Source organism: Ornithorhynchus anatinus, chromosome 4, assembly GCF_004115215.2.
Source record: "Ornithorhynchus anatinus isolate Pmale09 chromosome 4, mOrnAna1.pri.v4, whole genome shotgun sequence".
NCBI classification, from domain to species: Eukaryota; Metazoa; Chordata; class Mammalia; order Monotremata; family Ornithorhynchidae; genus Ornithorhynchus; species Ornithorhynchus anatinus.
The window spans coordinates 48,588,418-48,609,050 of NC_041731.1; the positions used below are offsets into that span (position 1 = coordinate 48,588,418).

General features: G+C 45.9%; 1 protein-coding gene across 3 annotated transcripts in view; it reads right to left on the minus strand.

Moving 5' to 3' along the window:
* The window catches only part of SNX16 (sorting nexin 16), a 46,714-nt gene extending 31,027 nt beyond the window's left edge, over positions 1 to 15,687 (minus strand). For all 3 annotated transcript variants that reach the window (XR_005659942.1, XM_029063064.1, XM_001507707.4), the window contains exons 1-2: positions 15,602 to 15,687; positions 3,484 to 3,941 (exon numbers count right to left, since the gene is read on the minus strand). Coding sequence is in view for 2 of the 3 variants with exons in the window: in XM_029063064.1 (XP_028918897.1) it covers positions 3,484 to 3,858 (375 nt within the window). In the remaining variant the exon portion in view is untranslated. The remainder of the gene's footprint in view (positions 1 to 3,483; positions 3,942 to 15,601) is intronic.
* Positions 15,688 to 20,633: the final 4,946 nt, after the last annotated feature.

Sequence of the window (20,633 nt, forward strand, 5' to 3'; positions counted from 1 at the left end):
TCTGGGAGGAGATACGATTTTAATAAGACTTTGAAGGTGGGGGAGGAATGATCTGATCTGAAGGGGGACTAGACCAGAGGGAGGATGTGGGCGAAGGGTAAGCAGTGAGAGAGATAAGATCAAGATACCACGTTAGAGGAGCAAAGTGAGCATGTTTGGTTGTAGTAGGAAATCAGCAAAGATAGGAGGGGGCAAGGTGATTGAGTGCTTTAAAGCCAATAGTAACGAGTTTCTGTTTGATGTGGAGGTGGATGGTCAACCAAAGGGGGTTCTAGAGGAATGGGGAAACATAGACTGAACTTTTTTTAGACAAACAATCCAGGCAGTAGAGTGAAGAATGGGGAGAGACAGGAGGCAGGGAAGTCAACGAGGAGGCAGATGCAGTAGTGTAGGTCAGACAGGATAAATGCTTAGATCATAGGAATAGCAGTTTGGATGGAGAGGAAACGGTAGATTTTAGGAATACTGTGATTGATGAACCAATAGGATTTGGTGACAGATTGAACATGTGGGTTGAATGAGACATGAGTTGAAGGATAATGCCAAGGTTACAGGCTTGTGAGAAAGGGAGATTGGTGCTGTCTACAGTGATGGGAAACGTGAAAATACTTGAAGCAAAGCCATATATCCCACCTAACACAAAAGATTTATGTTTTTATACAAGATGAAGTCTGAGAATATTCAGGAAATGTAGGGTTTCATCCTAAAATTACTTAGATTCATCAATAAACGGTATTTATTGAATATTTACTATGTGCACACCACTTTACTAAGTACTTCAGCACTGTACAAAGCAGTTAAATAACTGCTTTACTAAATGATGGACGAGAGAAAATTCTAGAATTCCTTCAGGAGTCTAAGGCATTTAAAACACAGATCTCATACAACATCTTCCATCTGTTCCAGTGTAAAACAAATATTTTTGCCACTTTTCCCCTTCCAGAGAACAAGGGAAGTGCTATCTTTCCACTTGGCTGTTCATTTATGTGATACTTATCAATCAATCCTTATGTGGTCCTCTATTAGTGAAGGGCAGTGAATGGATTATCCATGCCCTTTGCTTTTTCTCCTCCCTTTCCAGTCTTCTTTTTGGTCATCTAACAACTTAACCTCTACCAGAAGGGAGCAAGAGAAAATAAAGATGGTGAGTCCTCAAATCTGTCAATTTTGCTACTTGTCAGGAGCTGTGTTTTTCTGGCTGGCCTGTCAGCATTGGCTAAAATCGGCAAGATAATCTCTCACTCGCTAGGGTCATAGGGACAATGTTTCTGTGGCCAGTAAAAAAGTACTCAGGAGAAACCAAAAAGGCACACACACTTGCAAACCTGAGGAGTGTGGTCTGGTGGATACATCAAGGGCCCGGGAGTGAGAAAGACGAGGGTTCTAATCCCAGCTCTGTCACTTGTCTGCTGTGTGACCTTGGGGAAATCACTTCCCTTCTCTGTACCTCAGTTACCTCTTCTGTAAAGTGGGGATTAAGATAGTGAGCCCTTTGTGGGACACAGACTATATCCAATACCTAATCAACTTGTATGGGCTTAGTACAGTGCCTGGCACATAGTAAGTGCTTAACACATACCATATAAAAAGCAAAAAACACCACCAAAAATCCACCCCTTAATTACTGGCTCCAAAACCTCTTTTATTCAGCTCTTACGAAGTTTGCTATGAAGCAGTAAATTTGACTCTTGCTCCCTTTAGTTTTCACTCCCCACCCTCAGATTCACTGATCAACACTTAGTACCTTGAGCAGTGAAATCAAATAGAGTCAAGCAACAGTGTGAGAGAAAATCACAATTTTTACTCTCACAAATATATTTTCTTTAGAATAAGGGAATTCAATACAAGCCTCAACCTTTAGCATCACTATTTCTCAAATTTTAAGATCATCACACTTAAAACTGAATTGTTCAGTAAGGGATTTAGTACATGATAGCAGAAGTGTGGAGGTGAGGGGGCATACAAGAGAAGTTACAATGGGAAAAGGAGGACAGTCTTAGAAAAGGTAGACAAACCTACCAGAAAACTAAGAACTCCGGGTTTACAGGTAGATGTTCTCCCAAGTATAATCAAGATGCAAGCTGAGAGGCACAGAACTGACTTCAGCTCTTTCTCTAGACTGAAAGCTCCTTGTAGGCAGGGAATGTATCTACCAACTCAAATATTTACTAACATGCTGATTTCAAGCACTTATCCTACCCTGCCTTGACTACTGCATCCGCCTCCTTACTGACCTCGTGTCTCTTCCCACTCCAACTTTCACTCTTCTGCACAAATCATTTATCAACAAACATGTTCAGTCCATGCCCCCTGCTCCTCAAGAATCTTCAGTGGCTGCACAGCCACCTCCGCATAAGATAGAAACTCCTTACCACTGGCTTTAAAGCACTCGATCATCTTGCCCCAATCTCTTACTACCGCCCAGCCTGCACACTCTACTCCTTTACTGCCAATTTACTCACTATTCCCCGATCTTGTTTATCTCGCCGCTGGCTCCTTTCCCACATCATCCCCCCAGCCTGGAACTCCTTCCTGCTCCACACATGCCAAACCACCGACTATCTCTACCTTCACAGCATTACTAAGGTCACATCTCCTCCAAGAGGCCATCCCTGATTGAGCCCTCTTTTCCCAGCTTGTTCTCCCTTCTGCGTTGTCTATGCACTTCAATCTGTGACCTTAGGACACTAGATATTATCTCCACCCCTAGCCCCACAGCACTTATGTGCATATATTAGCGTAGTGGAAACAGCATGGGCCTGGGAGTCCGAAGGTCATGGGTTCTAATCCTGACTCTGCCACTTGTCTGCTCTGTGGGCTTGGGCAAGTTAATTAACTTCCCTGTGCCTCAGTTACCTCATCTGTAAAATGGGGATTAAGGCTATGAGCCCCATGTAGGACATGGTCTGTCCAACCTGATTTGCTGGTATCCATCCCAGAGCCTAGTACAGTGCCTGGCACAGAGTAAGCACTTAAATACCATAATTATTATATCTTTAAATTACATACCATAAATTACTTATTCATATTAGTGTCTGTCTCCCCCTCTAGACTGTAAACTAATTCTGTTGTATTGTACTCTCCCAAGTGCTTAGAAAAGTGCTCTCCGCATAGTAAGCGCTCAATACATATGACTTTATATTGTATTTTCTCAAGTGCTTAGTAAAGTGCTCTTCCCTCAATAAATGCTCAATAAATACCATTGATTGGATGAAAAGACTGAGTACAACTTTTGAAAAAAGTGGCAAACAGAAAACAGGGAAGGGTAAAAACAAACAGGTAGGAATGGAGAGTCCAAATCTTACATTTCCTGAAAAACCGGTAAGGGTTTCAGTTCTTTAGTATGTATTAAAAAAATAATGGTTTGATCAAACATATTACTTTCTAAGATATCATTTCAAGGTGTTTACTTTCCTTTAAAGCATATTAATAACATATAAAATTCTTCCTCCTCTCTTCCCCTTACCTACTGTTGATACTTACAGTGAATTTAGCCCTTTCTTCCATCACTTCATAGCCTAGTATGGTAGGTGTTGAAGGTCGTTCTTCCCAATTCACCTCTTCTAAATTTTGTTCTTCGTTCGCCCCTGGCCTAGCAGAGTATTCAATGGATGAATCTCCACCTGTAAATTTAGTTCTAATGAGGGGGCTACTACAGGCAGATGATGTACTGTCCACTTGATCGGGAACACTTAACTTTTTATAGCTACCCACGTTTGAATCTTCTAGCTGGCCTTTGGAAGAGTTTGAATTTGTTGAAATACTCCCAAAAGAAGAACTTCTTTGGCTTCGATGAGTTGTAATACTTGACGAAGAACTTCCTATAGGGATGGGAACAGGGACATAGGGAGTTGCCATCCTCCTTCAGGAAACGTCTAAGTCCAAGTACTTAAAGAACTGCCAATAAATAATCCATGCTTTTCCTCTCAGTAACGCAGTGCCTAAATGAAAGGAACACACAGTGAAAGATGTCCTGCGACAAGTGAAATCTGAAAGGATTTCTATCAATGCTAAAAGACAGCTCGATTTTCCCACAGATTTTCAAGGGAGTATAAACGCAGATGTGTGAAGTTGAATGAGCCAAGGAGGGCTGACTCCTCGCCTTATAATCGTGAAGAACTGAATTTATACCCCGTGTAAACTGTGGGACAATCCATCTTTAATGACTGAGTCATTCTCAGTTCTTAATTCAATAGCAGCTCGTGCTTTCCTAGCAATATTCATTATTCAATCAAACGAATGATAAAACTCAAGTTTGCAATTGTGTACTTTAGTAACATACATATAAATGATGCCTTAAGTTTTGCATCAAACAATGGAATACATACTGAATTAATTCCCTCCCATCACTTGTTTAGTGTGATTTTTTTTTTTATAAATGCCATTCATTTAGAGAACCAGAATCTTAACTAGCAAGGTGAAACAACTTTCTAAGATAGCTTATTTAGCAATTACAAACTCTTTTAGGACAATGACCTCAAGATTATGGTTTCATCCCCCATATTAAGAGCTATCAATAACAGTTTATTTTTCGAGACTGTTTGTGCATAGAGCTTCTAGTAAGAGACGTCTAGGAAGTAGTACTGAATACTACTGTATTTCAGGACAGCCAAAGGAAATCTTTAAAGACGTGAAAGAGCAAACTGCAAGCATCACAAGCTGACAGATGTCAACAGTAGTGGGAAATGGGTTTGATGAGCTGCAATCTGGAATGGGATTGCTTTTCTTGAGCATAAATTCTAGAAATACTGAGAATTAACGAGGTAGAGTTGTAAACAACAATCAGGTGCAACAAATGGTGGCTGTAGTTCAATGTGGAAATGACAGGTTCATAATAATTACAGCATTTATTAAACCCTTACTATGAGCTAAGTGCCGGAGTAGACACTAAATTATCATGTCAGACACAGTCCACATCCCACATGGGGACTCATAAATCAGCTAACCCTCACTTTACAGGCAAGGAAACTGAGGCACAGAAAAGGTTAAGTGACTTGCCCACGGTGATATAGTACAGTATAGGCAGAGCCGGGACCACAACTTAGGTCTAATGACTTCCATTCCCATGTATTTTCCACTAGGCCGGTACGGAAGTGTTCGTAGTTCAATGGACGCTTAGCCATAGTTGCTTGGAAGAAGGTGTTTCACCATCAGTAAGATCTTCATCTATGAGGTCTGACTATTTTTATAAAATGACCAATGGTGGGGAAATTCTGCCCTCATACACACTGCACAAGTGAGAGCACAGGATGAGGCATAAGAGGTAATACTAATAATAATAATGTTGGTATTTGTTAAGCGCTTACTATGTGCAGAGCACTGTTCTAAGCGCTGGGGTAGACACAGGGGAATCAGGTTGTCCCACGTGGGGCTCACAGTCTCAATCCCCATTTTACAGATGAGGGAACTGAGGCACAGAGAAGTTAAGTGACTTGCCCACAGTCACACAGCTGACAAATGGCAGAGCTGGGATTCGAACTCATGAGCCCTGACTCCAAAGCCCGTGCTCTTTCCATTGTGCCACGCTGCTTCTCTAAAGAGTGGGGCGGCAGGTAGATGTACAGGTGAGAGAAAAGAGTCAGATTGTGGATCTGGGAAAGAGTGTGTGTGAGATAAAAAATAAGGTAGAGATGGTGGCTGAGATGTGAAAGGTCAGAGATTAAAACAAAAGCAGAAAAAAACCACCCAGCTTTAGATGAAAAGGAAACACTTCAACTGGGAACCAGTTAAATCAGAAGAAAGAGGACGGAGGCCAGAGTCAAAGAAGAGGGAGAGGGGAGGGTTCCTAGATCTAAAGCCTGCTGAGATGCCCAGAAAGTGAAGAGAAACTGGCGCTTGGAGAAAAACGGGGAAAAGAGAGTGCTTCAGATCAGTAGCTCAGACTCACCCCGGGGCAAGAAGAGAAAAGCTGGCACACATGGGGAAAGGGGGATGGATGGTATTTCTGACAGGAATCTGTTGGGACACCCAGAAGACACAGTCCTAGATAGTACTGTCTTGATTGAAGCTTGGCTGTGTGCAAGTGCTGCCTGTTACTCTGGCTACAGGCAATTCCCACAAATATACTCCATCTCTTTTTTCACTATTAACCCCACCTGTCATTTTTCTGCTTCTCTGCAGTTTTTTTAAGAGGTCTCCCCCACACTCACTAAACCACCTCTTCCTGCATCACTGCTCTCATCTCCCCCACTCTCTGTCCCTACTCTTCTCTCCTCTCACTGTTATCGTCACCTCTCACCTTTTGCTGGCTCCTTCCCTTCAACCTTTAAATACTCTCAAGTCTCCTCCATACTTAAAGAGCTCTCTCTCGATCCAGCGGTCCTCTCCAGCTACAGCCCCATCTCCCGGCTTCCCATTCTTATCCAAACTCATAGAACTTCTACAGTCAGCTTTCAGGCCTTTCACCGAGACTGAACCAATGCCCTCCTAATAACTGTGGTATTTAACCACTGTTCTAAGCCCTGGGGAAGATACAAGGTAATCCGGTCAGTCACAGTCCCTGTCCCACATGGGGCTCACAGTAGTAGGGAGAACAGGTATTGAACCCCCATTTTACAGGTGAAGAAATTGAGGCAGAGAAACGACTTCCCCAGAGTCATACAGCAGACAAGTAGTAGAATGGAATTAGAACGCAGGTCCTTTGAGTTTTATGCCCATGCTCGTTCTACTGGGCACACTGCTTCTCTTACAACAAAATCCAAAGGCCTCTACTATGTCTAACTGCCTAATCCTCCTCGACCTCTTGGTTGCCTTTGACTCCAAGGACCACTTCCTCCTCCTTGAAATATATTCAGGCCTCGGATCTGCTGATGTGGTACTGACCTGGTTCTTCTATCTCACCGGCCACTCCCCAGTTTCATTCTCTGGCTCTTCTCCCATTTCATTCTCTTTTCTGAACTGTCATGGTCCTGAAAGGCTTTGTTCTGGGTCCCCTACTCTTCCCTTTCTACACCCACTCCCTTGGGAAGCTCGTTCACTTGCACGGCTTGGCTTCAGCTTACCGCCTCTATGTAAAGGACTCCCGAACCTTCTCTACAGCCTTGACCTCTGTCTAAAATTGAACTGCTCATCTTCCCTATCTCAGTTCATACTACACTGTCCTCTCTGTCTCGGAAGCCCACAACCTTGGTGTTATCCTGAACTTCTTGCTGTCTTTCAATTCTCACATTCAATCCATTGCCAAATTCAGTTGCTTCCTCTGCCCCCAAAGGACTACCACCCTGGTGCAAGCTCTGCTTATATCATATCTAGACTACCAGACCAGCCACTTCACTTATCTCCTCGCCTCCAGCCTCTCCTCAATACTACAGATTGCTACACTGACCAGCATGGTCTAGTGGATGGAGCATGGGCCTGGAAGTCAGAAGGCCCTGGGTTCTAATCCCAACTCTGCCACTTGTCTGCTGGGTGACTTCGGGCAAGTCACTTCACTTCTCTGTGCCTCAGTTACCTCATCTGTAAAATGGGGATTAAGACAGTGAGCCCCAGATGGGACAGGAGCTGTGGCCCACCCGATTAGCTTGTATTTATCCCAGAGCTTTGAACAGTGCTTGACACACAGTAAGCACTTAATAATAATGATGGTATTTGTCAAGTGCTTACTATGTATAAAGCACTGTTCTAAGCACTAGGCGGGGATACAAGGTGATCAGGTTGTCCCATGTGGGCTCACAGACTTAATCTCCATTTTACAGATGAGGGAACTGGGGCACAGAGAAGTTAAGTGACTTGCCCAAAGTCACACAGATGACGAGCGGCAGAGGCGGGATTTTAGAACCTCTGACTACTCCCAAGCCTGGGCTCTTTCCACTGAGCCACGCTGCTTTACCATCATTAAGTGTCACAATAAACAAACCATAAACAAGGCACACATCTCTCTGCAAAACCCTCTGTTGGCTCATGTTCCTCTGCATCAAGCAGAAAGTCCTCACAATGGCCTCAAGTTTTTCCACTAACTCACCTCGCCTTAGATACCTGCTCTCTTCAGCGACTACTTTTGTTTCTCCTAAACAATTCAATGGTATTTATTGAGCATTTACGATGTGCAGCATTATACGCTATACTGAAGGGATTGGGGGGGGGGGGCGTGTGCGTATGTTCATTCAATAGTAGTTATTGAGCACTTACTATGTGCAGAGCACTGGACTAAGTGCTTGGAATGAACAAATCGGTAACAGATAGAGACAGTCCCTGCCCTATGATGGGCTTACAGTCTAATCGTGTGTGCATGTGTGTGTGTGTATAAAAGTGTTAGACACACTCCTTGCCACTAAGGTGCTTACTATCCCCCGATTAGACTGTAAGCCCGTCATTTGGCAGGGATTGTCTCTATCTGTTGCCCAATTGTCCATTCCAAGCGCTTAGTTCAGTGCTTTGCACATAGTATGTGCTCAATAAATACTACTGAATGAATGAATACTATCTAATAATGGAGACATGTTAAAATACATGAGTTAGGGGAAGCAACGGACTACAAAGACATGAACCTAAGGGCTGTGAAAATACCCAAGGGCTTAGTGGGTGCTGACAAAGTGCATAGGTGATGCAGTAAGGATGGAAAATAGAGTGGGGAAGATGAGAGGTTAGTCAGGGAAGAAGACTTCTTGGAGGATATGTAATTTTAGTAGGGCACTGAGGATGGGGAGAATGATGATCTGTTTGATGTTAAGGGAGGCGTGAGCAAGGGGTCAGTGGCGAGAGGGACAAGACAGGCACAGTAAGTAGTCTGGTGTTAAAGAAGTTCACAGTGTGCAGGCTGGTTGTAGCGGGAGAGGAACGACAGGTAGCGTCCGTAGTAGGTGACGAGTTTCTTGACGTGGAAGTCGATGGGCTACCACTGGAGGGTTTTAAGAAATGGGGAGATGCGTGCGGAATGATGTTTTAGAACAGTGACGTGGGCAGCAGAGCAAAGTACGGACTGGAGAAGGGGAGAGACAGGAGGCGAGAGTGAGGAGGCTGATGCAGTAGTCAAGAGGGGCTCTGATAAGTAATAGCTTGGATGGAGAGGAAGAGGCAGATTCGATTCTGGACAAGTTTTGATGATAAATCTGGCAGGATTTGGTGACTGAATCCATGGGCTGCAGAGAAAAGAATAATGCCAAGATTGCATGCTTGCGAGTCATGCTTGCTTGACTCTCCCACCTCTGTTCCCTTGCTCACACGGAACCCAACTAGGAACTCTCTCCCTGACTGCCAAACCCATCAGACCTCATCCCTTCATTCAAAGCCCACTTTCTCCATCATGTCCTCCCCAGTTCTCAGCATTTCAAGTCACAGAAACCCACCGGTCACACCCTCCCTCAGCACTTGTGTAGATAAACGTGTTTATTCAATTATTTATTTTCTTTACTCTGTACTTTCACGTCTGCCTCTCCCATTCAGATTTAAGCTCCTGGTGGGCAGAGAATTTGTCACTTGTTTTGCACTTCTCATGCAATTAGCACAGTGCACTGTACTCACTGACTGCTCATAAATATTATCGTTACAAGGGTAACTATTAGTCCGGGCAGGGAAGAGAAGCGGTGCTCACTTCACTCACTGCTCCTGCCCCAACTATTTCTTGCTTGAGGAGTTTATGTCTGAGGCACGACACATTAAGTTAACAGTTGTATACGCTGTTGTGACGACACATATTTTTCTCCATGCATTTGCCCAGACGCAACAGCGGAACTGGGGAAACATGAATTTTCCTTACTGCAGGATTCTGCAAAAATGCAATATAATAATCGATAATTGTGGTATTTAGTATCACCCTTATTTAACTGTTTACTATGTGCCGAGCACTGTACTAAGTGCTAGGGTACGTACAAGATAAGCAGCTTGGACAGTCCCTGTGGCACATGGGGCTCACAGTCTAATGCCCATTTTACAGATGAGGAAACTGAGGCACAGAGAAGGTAAATGCCTTGCCCAAGGTCACCCAGGAGACAAAGGGCAGAGTCAGGATTAGAACCCAAGTCCCCTTACTCTCAGGCCCAAACTCTTTCTATTAGGTCACATTGCTTCTCAATATCTGTGTTGTAGGACAATAATGAGAAACAAATGATGGTACAAATAAAACTTAAGCATCCATTTCAAATCTTGAGAGGAAATGTACAAGCTTCCAAACATAATAATAATAACAATGTTGGTATTTGTTAAGCGCTTACTATGTGCTAAGCACTGTTCTAAGCACTGGGGGAGATACAGGGTAATCAGGTTGTCCCACATGGGGCTCACAGTCTTAATCCCCATTTTACCGATGAAGTAACTGAGGCCCAGAGAAGTTAAGTGACTTGCCCAAGGTCACACAGCTGACAAGCAGCAGAGCCGGGATTAGAACCCATGACCTCTGACTCCCAAGCCTGGGCTCTTTCCACTGAGCCCCGCTGCTTCCCTGCTATATACTATATATATAGCTAAATATATTTGCTATATACATTGGAAACATCTATGAAGTGTTTCCAAGCCTCTAAAAACATACCATATTTATCAACCACTTTTACAAATAAAACTTTTGAAATGGATTTTTAAATCATTTTAGGTTTGACCAGGTAATTGAGGGAAAAATAAAAAGATTAACTGCTACTAGAGAAATCCCCCATCTAAGAAAATTAAATATAGCTTGCTCAAAAGGTGAGCTTAGTTTACTTTTTAAAATGACCTGTTTGAAACCAAGCTCCTTTAACTTTTGAAACAAAGCAGCACAAATTCTCTTCCCCTTTTCTCTGCAGACTTCAAATCCACTGTACGCGAACACATTTATTATTTGCTTTGGAAAAAAACAAGACCTGGTATTCCATAATACACAAACATTCTCTCTCTATAGGTATACTTTATTTGAATATTCATTCATTCAATAGTGCGTGGCTCAGAGGAAAGAGCCTGGGCTTGGGAGTCAGAGGTCATGGGTTCTAATCTCGGCTTCGCCACTTATCAGCTGCGTGACTTTGGGCAAGTCACTTCCCTTCTCTGTACCTCAGTTCCCTCATCCGTAAAACGGGGATTAAGACTGTGAGCCCCACGTGGGACAACTTCATCACCTTGTATCCCTCCTCCCCGCCAGTGCTCAGAACAGTGCTTTGCACATAGTGAGCGCTTAACAAATACCATCATTATTATTAGTAGTATTTATTGAGCGCTTACTATGTGCAGAGCACTGTACTAAGCGCTAGGAATGGACAATTCAGCAACGGAGAGAGACCATCCCTGCCCAATGACAGGCTCACAGTCTAATCGGGGGGACAGATGGCAAAGCAAAAGAGAACAAAACGAAAACAAGACAACATTATCAACAACCCCTATAATAGTATCATGATTTAATTTCGAGTGGCCTCTGATAGTATACTGTGTCAGCAGAACTTCACCAGGAAATAAAGACAGCGGGGGAAGAAATATTTAACTCTAAATTGGATGAGCAACACGGTGAGGAACCTAGCCAGGCAGGCCAAGGTCCCCGGCCCAGGTCCAGCGGGGGCGGCCGGCCAGACAGGCCGTGCCACTTATCAACCGACACGTGAAGTTGCCGAGCCGCCCCGTCCCCCAGTCTGCGAACGCTCTGCTTCCCTTCGGACCGTGAGCCCGTTATCGGGCAGGAAATGTCTCTATCTGCGGCCTAATTGTCCATTCCAAGCGCTTAGTTCAGTGCTCTGCACCTAGTAAGCGCTCAATAAATACGACTGAATGAACGGGAGCTGAATCACCGTGGGCTGGTCACGGCCGGCCGACAGCTCGGAGTCGATTGGAGCCTTTCGTTCATTCAGTCGTATTTATTGAGCGCTTACTGTGTGCGGGGCACTGTACTACGCGCCTAGGAGAGAACAATATTACAACGCCCAGGCACATTCCTGCCCACAACGAGCTCACTGCCTTAATGGGAAGCGGTGTGGCCTAGTGGAGCGAGCAGGGGTTGGGAGGAGGGGAACCTGGATTCTAATCCCGGTTCCGCCGATTGCTTGCTGGGTGACTTTGGGCAAGTCATTCATTCATTCATTCGTATTTATTGAGCGCTTACTATGTGCAGAGCACTGGACTAAGCGCTTGGAATGGACAATTCGGCAACAGGTAGAGACAATCCCTGCCCACTGACGGGCTCTCAGTCTAATTGGGGGAGCCAGACGGACAAAAACAAGACAACTTAATCACGATAAATAGAATGAAGGGGATGTGCACCTCCTTAACAAAATAAATTAGGGTAATAAAAATCTATACAAATGAGCACAGTGCTGAGGGGAGGGGAAGGGAGAGGGGGAGGAGTAGAGGGAAAGATGGGGAGTCACTTCAGCGTGCCTCAGTTCTCCTGTTTTCCGTCCTATTTAGAGGGTGAGCCCGCGCAAGAGAGGGACTGTGTCCGGCCCAATTAACTTGTACTTGTCTCAGCGCTTGACACATAGTGAGCGCTTAAATACCATTAATAAAAACAAAAACAAATCCCCTTTCCGCCCAACGGCTCGGCGTCCGGGGACAAAGTCCCCTCGGGTCTTGGTGTTACTCAGGTTGGGCGGGCCAAACGGGCCCTCAGTCCGCCAGTCAATCCTATTTATTGAGTGCTTACTGTGTGCAGAGCACTGTACTAAGCGCTGGGGAGAGTACGCTACAGCAATGGCCTAGGGGATAGAGCACGGGCCCGGGAGTCGGAGGACATGGGTTCCAATGCCGCTCCGCCACTTGTCTGCTGTGTGGCCTTGGGCCAGCCACTTCTCTTCTCTGTGCCTCAGTGACCTCTTCTGTAAAACGGGGTTTAAGACAGTGCGCTCCATGTGTGACAGGGAGTGTGTCCAATCCAATCTCCTTGAAATAATAATAACTGTGGTATTTGTTAAATGCTCTGTGCAAGGCACTGTACTAAGCACTGGGGTGGATACAAGCAGATCAGGTTGGATGAAGTCTCTGTCCCACGTGGGGCTCACAGTCTCCATCCCCATTTAAATCCCACATGGGGTTTAGTGGAAAGAGCCTGGGGTTGGGAGTCAGAGGTCGGGGGTTCTAATCCCGGCTCCGCCGTTTGTCAGCTGAGTGGCTTTGGGCAAGTCACTTCACTTCTCTGTGCCTCAGTTAGCTCACCTGTAAAATGGGGATTTAAGACCGTGAGCCCCATGTGGGACAAGCTGTTTACCTCGGGTCTACCCCAACACTTAGAACAGTGCTTGAACCATAGTAGGCACTTAAATACCATCATTATTACTGTAGCTACCCTGGCGCTTAATACAGTGCCAGGCACATAGTAAGCGCTTAACAAATACCATCATTATCATGACTACAAATCACTTCATGTCTCTACGCCTCAGTGACCTCATCTGTAAAATGGGGATTAAGACTGTGCGCCCCACGTGGGACAAACTGATTACCAGAGAAGCCGCGTGGCTCAGGTGAAAGAGCACGGGCTGGGGAGTCAGGGGTCATGGGTTCTAATCCTGACTCCGCCGCTTGCGTGACTTTGAGTAAGTCACTTCACTTCTCTGCGCCTCAGCTCCTCCATCTGTAAAATGGGGATGAAGACCGTGAGCCCCATGTGGGACAACCTGTTTACCTCATGTCTACTCCAGTGCTTAGGACAGTGCTTGGCACATAGTAAGCGCTTAAGAAATACCATCATTATTATTATTATTTCAAGACCCTTCTCTTCTCTGCGCCTCGGTTATCTCATCTGTAAAATGGGGATGAAGAGGGGATGAAGACGGTGAGCCCCACGTGGGAAACAACCTGATCACCCTGTATCTACCCCAGCGCTTAGGACAGTGCTTGGCACATAGTAAGCGCTGAACAAATGCCATTATTATTATTATTATTATTATTATTATTGTTCCAGAGGCTCGTTGAGCGGACCCCGCGGGACCCTGGTGGGCCAGGGTCCGCCCCAGCCCCCGCAGGGACAACAATAATAATGATAATGGTGGTACTTGTTAAGCGTTTACTATGTGCCCAGCACTGTCCTAAGTGCTAGGGGGGTGGGGAATACAAGGTCATCAGGTGGTCCCACGTGGGGCTCACAGTCTTCATACCCATTTGACAGATGAGATAACTGAGGCGCAGGGAATAATAATAATAATGAGGATGGTATTTGTTAAGCGCTTACTATGTGCCAAGCACTGTTTTAAATGCTGAAGAGGATACAAGGTCATCATATTGTCCCACGTGGGGCTCACAGTCGTCATCCCCCATTTAACAGATGAGATAAATGAGGTAGAAGGAATGATAATAATAATGTTGGTATTTGTTAAGCGCTTACTAGGTGCCAAGCCCTGTTCCAAGTGCTGGAGATGATACAAGGTAATCAGGTGGTCCCCCGTGGGGCTCCCAGTCTTCACCCCCCTTCGCAGCGTGGCTAGGAGAAGCAGGGTGGCTCAGTGGAAAGAGCCCAGGCTTGGGAGTCAGAGGTCATAGGTTCTAATCCCGCCTCTGCCGCTTGCCAGCTGTGTGACTGTGGGCAAGTCACTTAACTTCTCTGGGCCTCAGTTCCCTCATCTGTAAAATGAAGATGAAGACTGTGAGCCCCACGTGGGACCACCTGATGACCCTGTATCTCCCCCAGCGCTTAGAACAGCGCTCTGCACCTAGTGAGTGCTCAACAAATATCAACATTATTATTATGATTAATCCCAGCTCCACCACCTGTCAGCTGGGTGACTTTGGGCAAGTCACTTCACCCTCTGGGCCTCAGTTCCTCCATCTGTCAAATGGGGATGAAGACTGGGAGCCCCACGTGGGACCCCCTGATGACCCTGTATCTCCCCCAGCGCTTACAACAGTGCTTGGCACATGGTAAACGCTTAACAAATACCAACATTATCATTATTATTAATCCCAGCTCCACCACCAGTCAGTTGGGTGACTTTGGGCAAGTCACTTCACTGGGCCTCAGTGGCCTCATCTGTCAAATGGGGATGAAGACTGGGAGCCCCACGGGGGACCCCCTGACGACCCTGTATCTCCCCCAGCGCTTACAACAGCGCTTGGCACCTAGTGAGCGTTTAACAAATACCAACATTATCATTATTATGATGAATCCCAGCCCCACCACCTGTCAGCTGGGTGACTTTGGGCAAGTCGCTTCACTTCTCTGGGCCTCAGTGACCTCATCTGTCAAATGGGGATGAAAACTGTGACCCCCCCCCCCCCCCCGTGGGACAACCTGATCACCTTGTAACCCCTCCAGCGCTCAGAACAGTGCTCTGCACATAGTAAACGCTTAACAAATACCAACATCATCATCATTATTATTATTAATCCCGGCTCCACCACCTGTCAGCTGGGTGACTACGGACAAGTCACTTCACTGGGCCTCAGTGGCCTCATCTGTCAAATGGGGATGAAGACTGGGAGCCCCACGGGGGACCCCCCCCCCCCATGACCCTGTATCTCCCCCAGCGCTTAGAACAGTGCTCGGCACCTAATGAGCGGTTCACAAATCCCGCCATTATTCTGACTGACAGCGGAGGTCCCTGAGGCCCCGAGAGGTGAAGGGACCGGCCGGGGGGGGGGGGGAGGGGGTGTCACCCAATTGACAGGTGGCGGGATTGGAACCCACGACCTCGGCCTGCTCAGCCCGGCCTCTTTCCCCCGAGCCCCGCAAAAGAAGAAAGGAAGGAAAGGAGAGAAGGAGCGACCGCCCCGTGTCTCCTACCTCAGCCTCCTCCTCCTCCTTCTCCTCCTCCACCTCCTCCTCTGTCTCCTCCGCGCGCATGCGCCCAACGGCCCCTCCTCAGCCAGCGCGCCCCCCCCCCCCCCCCCACGTGACCGGCCGGAAGTGACGTCCCACTCGATGACCGTTGGTGAGGGGCCCGGTCGGCGAGCCTCCCGTCCCCCAGCATGCAACGAGGCTCCCCTCAGGAGCAAGGCATGCTGGGGGTTGTAGTCTTTGTCCTTAGCGCGGAGGCCTCCCTCGCCCTGGCGCTTCGAGCCCGGGGCGGGGCAGGGCTGGTCTCCAGCTGTTGTCCATTCCGAGCGCTCTGCACAGAGGAACTGCTCAGTCAATGCGATGGAATGAACAGATCTATAATTCTATTTATCTTGAATGTATTGATGCCTACTTGTGTTGCTGTCTGGCTCCCCTCTTTTAGACTGTGAGCCCGTCATTTGGGCAGGGCTGGTCTCTCTCTGTTGCCCAATTGGCCATTCCAAGCGCTCAGTCCAGTGCTCTGCACCCAGTAAGCACTCAATAAATACTACTGAATGAATGAATACGAGAGTACTCGTGGTGTAGATCTCCTCGATTCTATTTATCTTGATGATGTCTTGCTTTTGTTTTGTTTTCTTTCGCTTTGCTATCTGTCCCCCCCCATTTTAGACTGTGAGCCCGTCACTGGGCAGGGATGGTCTCTATCTGCTGCCAAATTGTCCATTCCAAGCGCTTAGTCCAGTGTCCAGTCCAGAGTCAGCGCTCAATAAATACTACTGAATGAATGAATACGGGAGTATTCAGGGTGTAGATTTCCTTAATTCTATTTATCCTGATGGTGGGGTCTTGTTTTGTTTTATTCTGTTTTGCTTTGCCGTCTGTCTCCCCCAGTTAGACTGTGAGCCCGTCATTGGGCAGGGATGGTTTCTATCTGCTGCCCAATTGTCCATTCCAAGCGCTTAGTCCAGTGCTCTGCACCTAGGAAAGCGCTCAATCAATACTAGTGAATGAATGAATAATAATAATAATAATGGTATTTGTTAATAATTATAATAATAATGGCATTTGTTAAGTGCTTACTACGTGCAAAGCACTGTTCTAAGCGCTGGGGAGGATACAAGGCAATCAGGTTTTAGTAATAATGATAATGTTGGTATTTGTTAAGCGCTTACTATGTGCAGAGCATTGTTCTAAGAGCTGGGGTAGATACAGGGTAATCAAGTTGTCCCACGAGGGGCTCACAGTCTTCATCCCCATTTTACAGATGAGGGAACTGAGGCACAGAGAAGTTAAGTGACTTGCCCACAGTCACACAGCTGCCAAGTGGCTGAGCTAGGATTCGAACCCATGACCTCTGACTCCCAAGCCCGGCTCTTTTCACTGAGCTGCACTGCTTCTTCTAGACTGTGAGCCCGTCATTGGCAGGGATGGCCTCTATCTGATGGTCTCTATCTTGAGGATGTTGTCTTGTTTTGTTTTGTTCTGTTTTGCTTTGCTGTCTGCCTCTCCCGCTTAGACTGTGAGCCCGTTACTGGGCAGGGATGGTCTCTATCTGCTGCCCAATTGTCCATTAATAATAATAATGTTGGTATTTATTAAGCGCTTACTGTGTGCCAAGCACTGTTCTAAGCGCTGGGGTAGACACAGGGGAATCAGGTTGTCCCACGTGGGGCTCACAGTCTTAATCCCCATTTTACAGATGAGGTAACTGAGGCACCGAGAAGTTAAGTGACTTGCCCAAAGTCACACAGCTGACAAGTGGCTGAGTCCATTCCAAGCGCTTAGTACAGTGCTCTGCACAGAGTAAGCACTCAATAAATACTACTGAATGATTGAATGTGCAAAGCACTGTTCTAAGTGCTGGGGAGGATACAAGGCAATCAGGTTTTAATAATAATAATAATAATGTTGGTATTTGTTAAGCATTTACTCTGTGCAGAGAACTGTTCTAAGCACTGGGGTAGATACAGGATAATCAGTTTGTCCCACCTGAGGCTCACAGTCTTAATCCCCATTTTACAGATGAGGGAACTGAGGCACAGAGAAGTTAAGTGACTTGCCCGCAGTCACACAGCTAAGTGGCAGAGGCGATTAGAACCCATGACTTTTGACTCCTAAGCCCGGGCTCTTTCCACTGAGCCACGCTGTTGTCCCATATGGGGCTCACAGTCTTCATCCCCATTTGACAGATGAGGTCACTGAGGCCCAGAGAAGTGAAGTGACTTGCCAATGAATGACTGTTTCGAGGGAGATAATTAATTATCATATTTGTTAAGCACTTACTGTATGCCAAGCATTTTACTAAGTGCTGGGATGTGTACAAACAAATCAGGCTAGACACAGTCCCTGTCCCACATGGGGCTCACAGTCTCGAGCTCCATTTTATAGATGAGGTAACTGGGGCACAGAAAAGTGAAATGATTTGCCCGAGGTTGCACACAGACAAGTGACGGGACCAGGATTGAAATCCATGACCTTCTGACTCCCAGGCCCAAACTCCAACCACTGCACCAGAATGAAGTATAGCTGCTTGGACTTGGCTACAAAGAGGTCATTGGTGACCTCAGAAAGTGCACTTGATGCAGTGAATGGCTTGAACGTCAGACTGCAGAGGGTTGAGAAGAGAGTTGGGTAGAAGAATTAATCAAAATCTCCAGTGAAAACGTGGCATCCTGTGTCTGCACTTGAGCTATCCAGGGACTGAAACCAAATATCCCACTGTAGGCACGAACTAGATTCTCAGAAAGGTTTTGATTAAGTTTGAATTTTGTCAGATGAAATTTGGGGGCAGATGTACTGGCAGTTATGTATGCCTCTCAAGGGAGAAAGAGTAGAGTACAAAATTATATTTCTCTCTCCACCTTCAAAGCCTTACTGAAGGCACATCTCCTCCAAGAACCCTTCTCCGACTAAGCCCTCATTTTCTCTTCTCCCACTCTCTTCTGCATCACACTTGGATTTGCTTCCTTTTTACACCCCTCCTTCAGCCCCACAATGCTTTTGTTCATATCTGAAATTCATTAATTTATATTGATGTCTGTCTCCTCCTCCAGACTGTAAGCTCAAAGCGGGCAGGGACCGTATCTACCATCTCTGTTATATTGTATTCTCCCAAGCGCTTGGTACAGTGCTTTGCGTGTAGTAAGCATTCAATAAATATGATTGATTGATATTCAGAAAGAATTATGCATCTTTTGTGAAGGACGAGTTGTCCTGGTTAGGTAGAAGAAAAAAGCAGAAATATCTTCTGGCAGTGAATCAATCAATAGTATTTGATTTGTGGTATTATTATTAAGCTTTTACTCTGTGCTAAGGTCTGTGTTAAGAACTGGGTATAGATACAGAATGATCAGAAGAGGACACAATCCCTCTCCCACATAGGGTTCTCAGTCTCACAGGGCAAGAGAGTAGGTACCGTGCTCATTTTCAGATAAGGAAACTGAGGCCCACAGAGGGTAAGTGATTTGTTTAATGTCACACATCAGGCCACTGACAGAATTGAAGCCAGACCTATGCTTTTACCACTAGACCACACTGATTCTTTCATTGAGCACCTACTGTGGGCAAAACACTGTTCTCAACACATGAGAGAGCTCAATTGAGCAGTAGACATTAAGACATCTTTTCCAGGAGTTTCCATTTTGGTGAGGGAAACTAAAAGAAACAAGCCATTAACAGATGGGAGGAAAGAAGCAACACTATAGCTATTAATAAAAGTTTGAATGGTTAAATTGATAAGTGAATACATGGAAATTAATATAAATTGGAAATATGCATGTCACAAGGGCAGTCAATTGATCGATCAATGACATTTATGGAGTGTTAACTATTTGCAGAGCCCTGGACTAGGCAGAGGGGAGAGTACTATAACAATGGAGTTGGTAGACACAATCCCTGGCCTCAAGGACCTTAAATTCTAGTGAGAGAGACAGACGTGAAAATAAATTACAGAGACGGGAAGGAACTGAGTATAAGGATATGTGCATATGTGCTGAAGGGGTGAAGGTGGGGTGAATATCAAAGTGCATAGGCAATGTAAATAAAAGGGCAAATAGGATGAGGGAAGAAGAGGTCAGTCGGGAAAGGTTTCTTGAAAGGGCTGCGATTTTAATAGGGCTTTCTAGGGGAGGAAAGTGGTGGTCTGTTGGCTAAGAACGGGGAGGGAGTTCCAGGCAGGATAGAGAATGCGAGCAAGGGCTCAACATTGAGATCAAGGTACAGTAAGTAGGTTGGTGTTAAAGGAGTGAAATATGCAGGTCGAGAGTAATAAGGTTCGGGGGGGTGGGGGTCCAGGGGAGAAGCAGCGTGGCTCAGTGGAAAGAGCACGGGCTTGGGAGTCAGAAGTCATGGGTTCTAATCCCGCCTCTGCCGCTTGCCAGCTGTGTGACTGTGGGCAAGTCACTTAACTTCTCTGTGCCTGTTACCTCATCTGTAAAATGGGGATTAACTGTGAGCCTCACGTGGGACAACCTGGTGACCCTGTATCTCCTCCAGTGCTTAGAACAGTGCTCTGCACATAGTAAGTGCTTAACAAATACCAACATTATTATTTTTATTATAAAGTGCCTAAAATTAATGATAAGGAGTTTTTGATAGAGGGGTAGCTGGATGGGCAGTGTTTGGAGGTTTTTAGGAGTAGGGATAAAAATGGTCTGGGCAGCAGAGTGAACTGTGGACTCTAGCTGGGTGAGGCTGAAGTCAGAGAGGTCAGTGAGGACACTATTGTAGTTGTAGTAATTGTGTTAGGATATGACAAATGCTTGGACCAGCAGAGGGGGGAAGGAAGGGGTGGATTCTAGAGCTGCTGTTAAAGAACAAACAGGATTTTTTGACAGACTGGATATGCAGGTTGAATGAGGTATGAGTTGAGGATAATGCCAAGGTCACAGGCTTGTGAGACAGAGAGGATGGTGATGTTATCTTCAGTGATGGGAAAGTTTCAAGTAGGAGAGAGCTTGGGTTTGAGACATGCTAAGTTTGAGGTGTTGGCAGGACATGCAAGTAGAGGTGTCTGGAAGTCAGAAGAAATACAAGACTG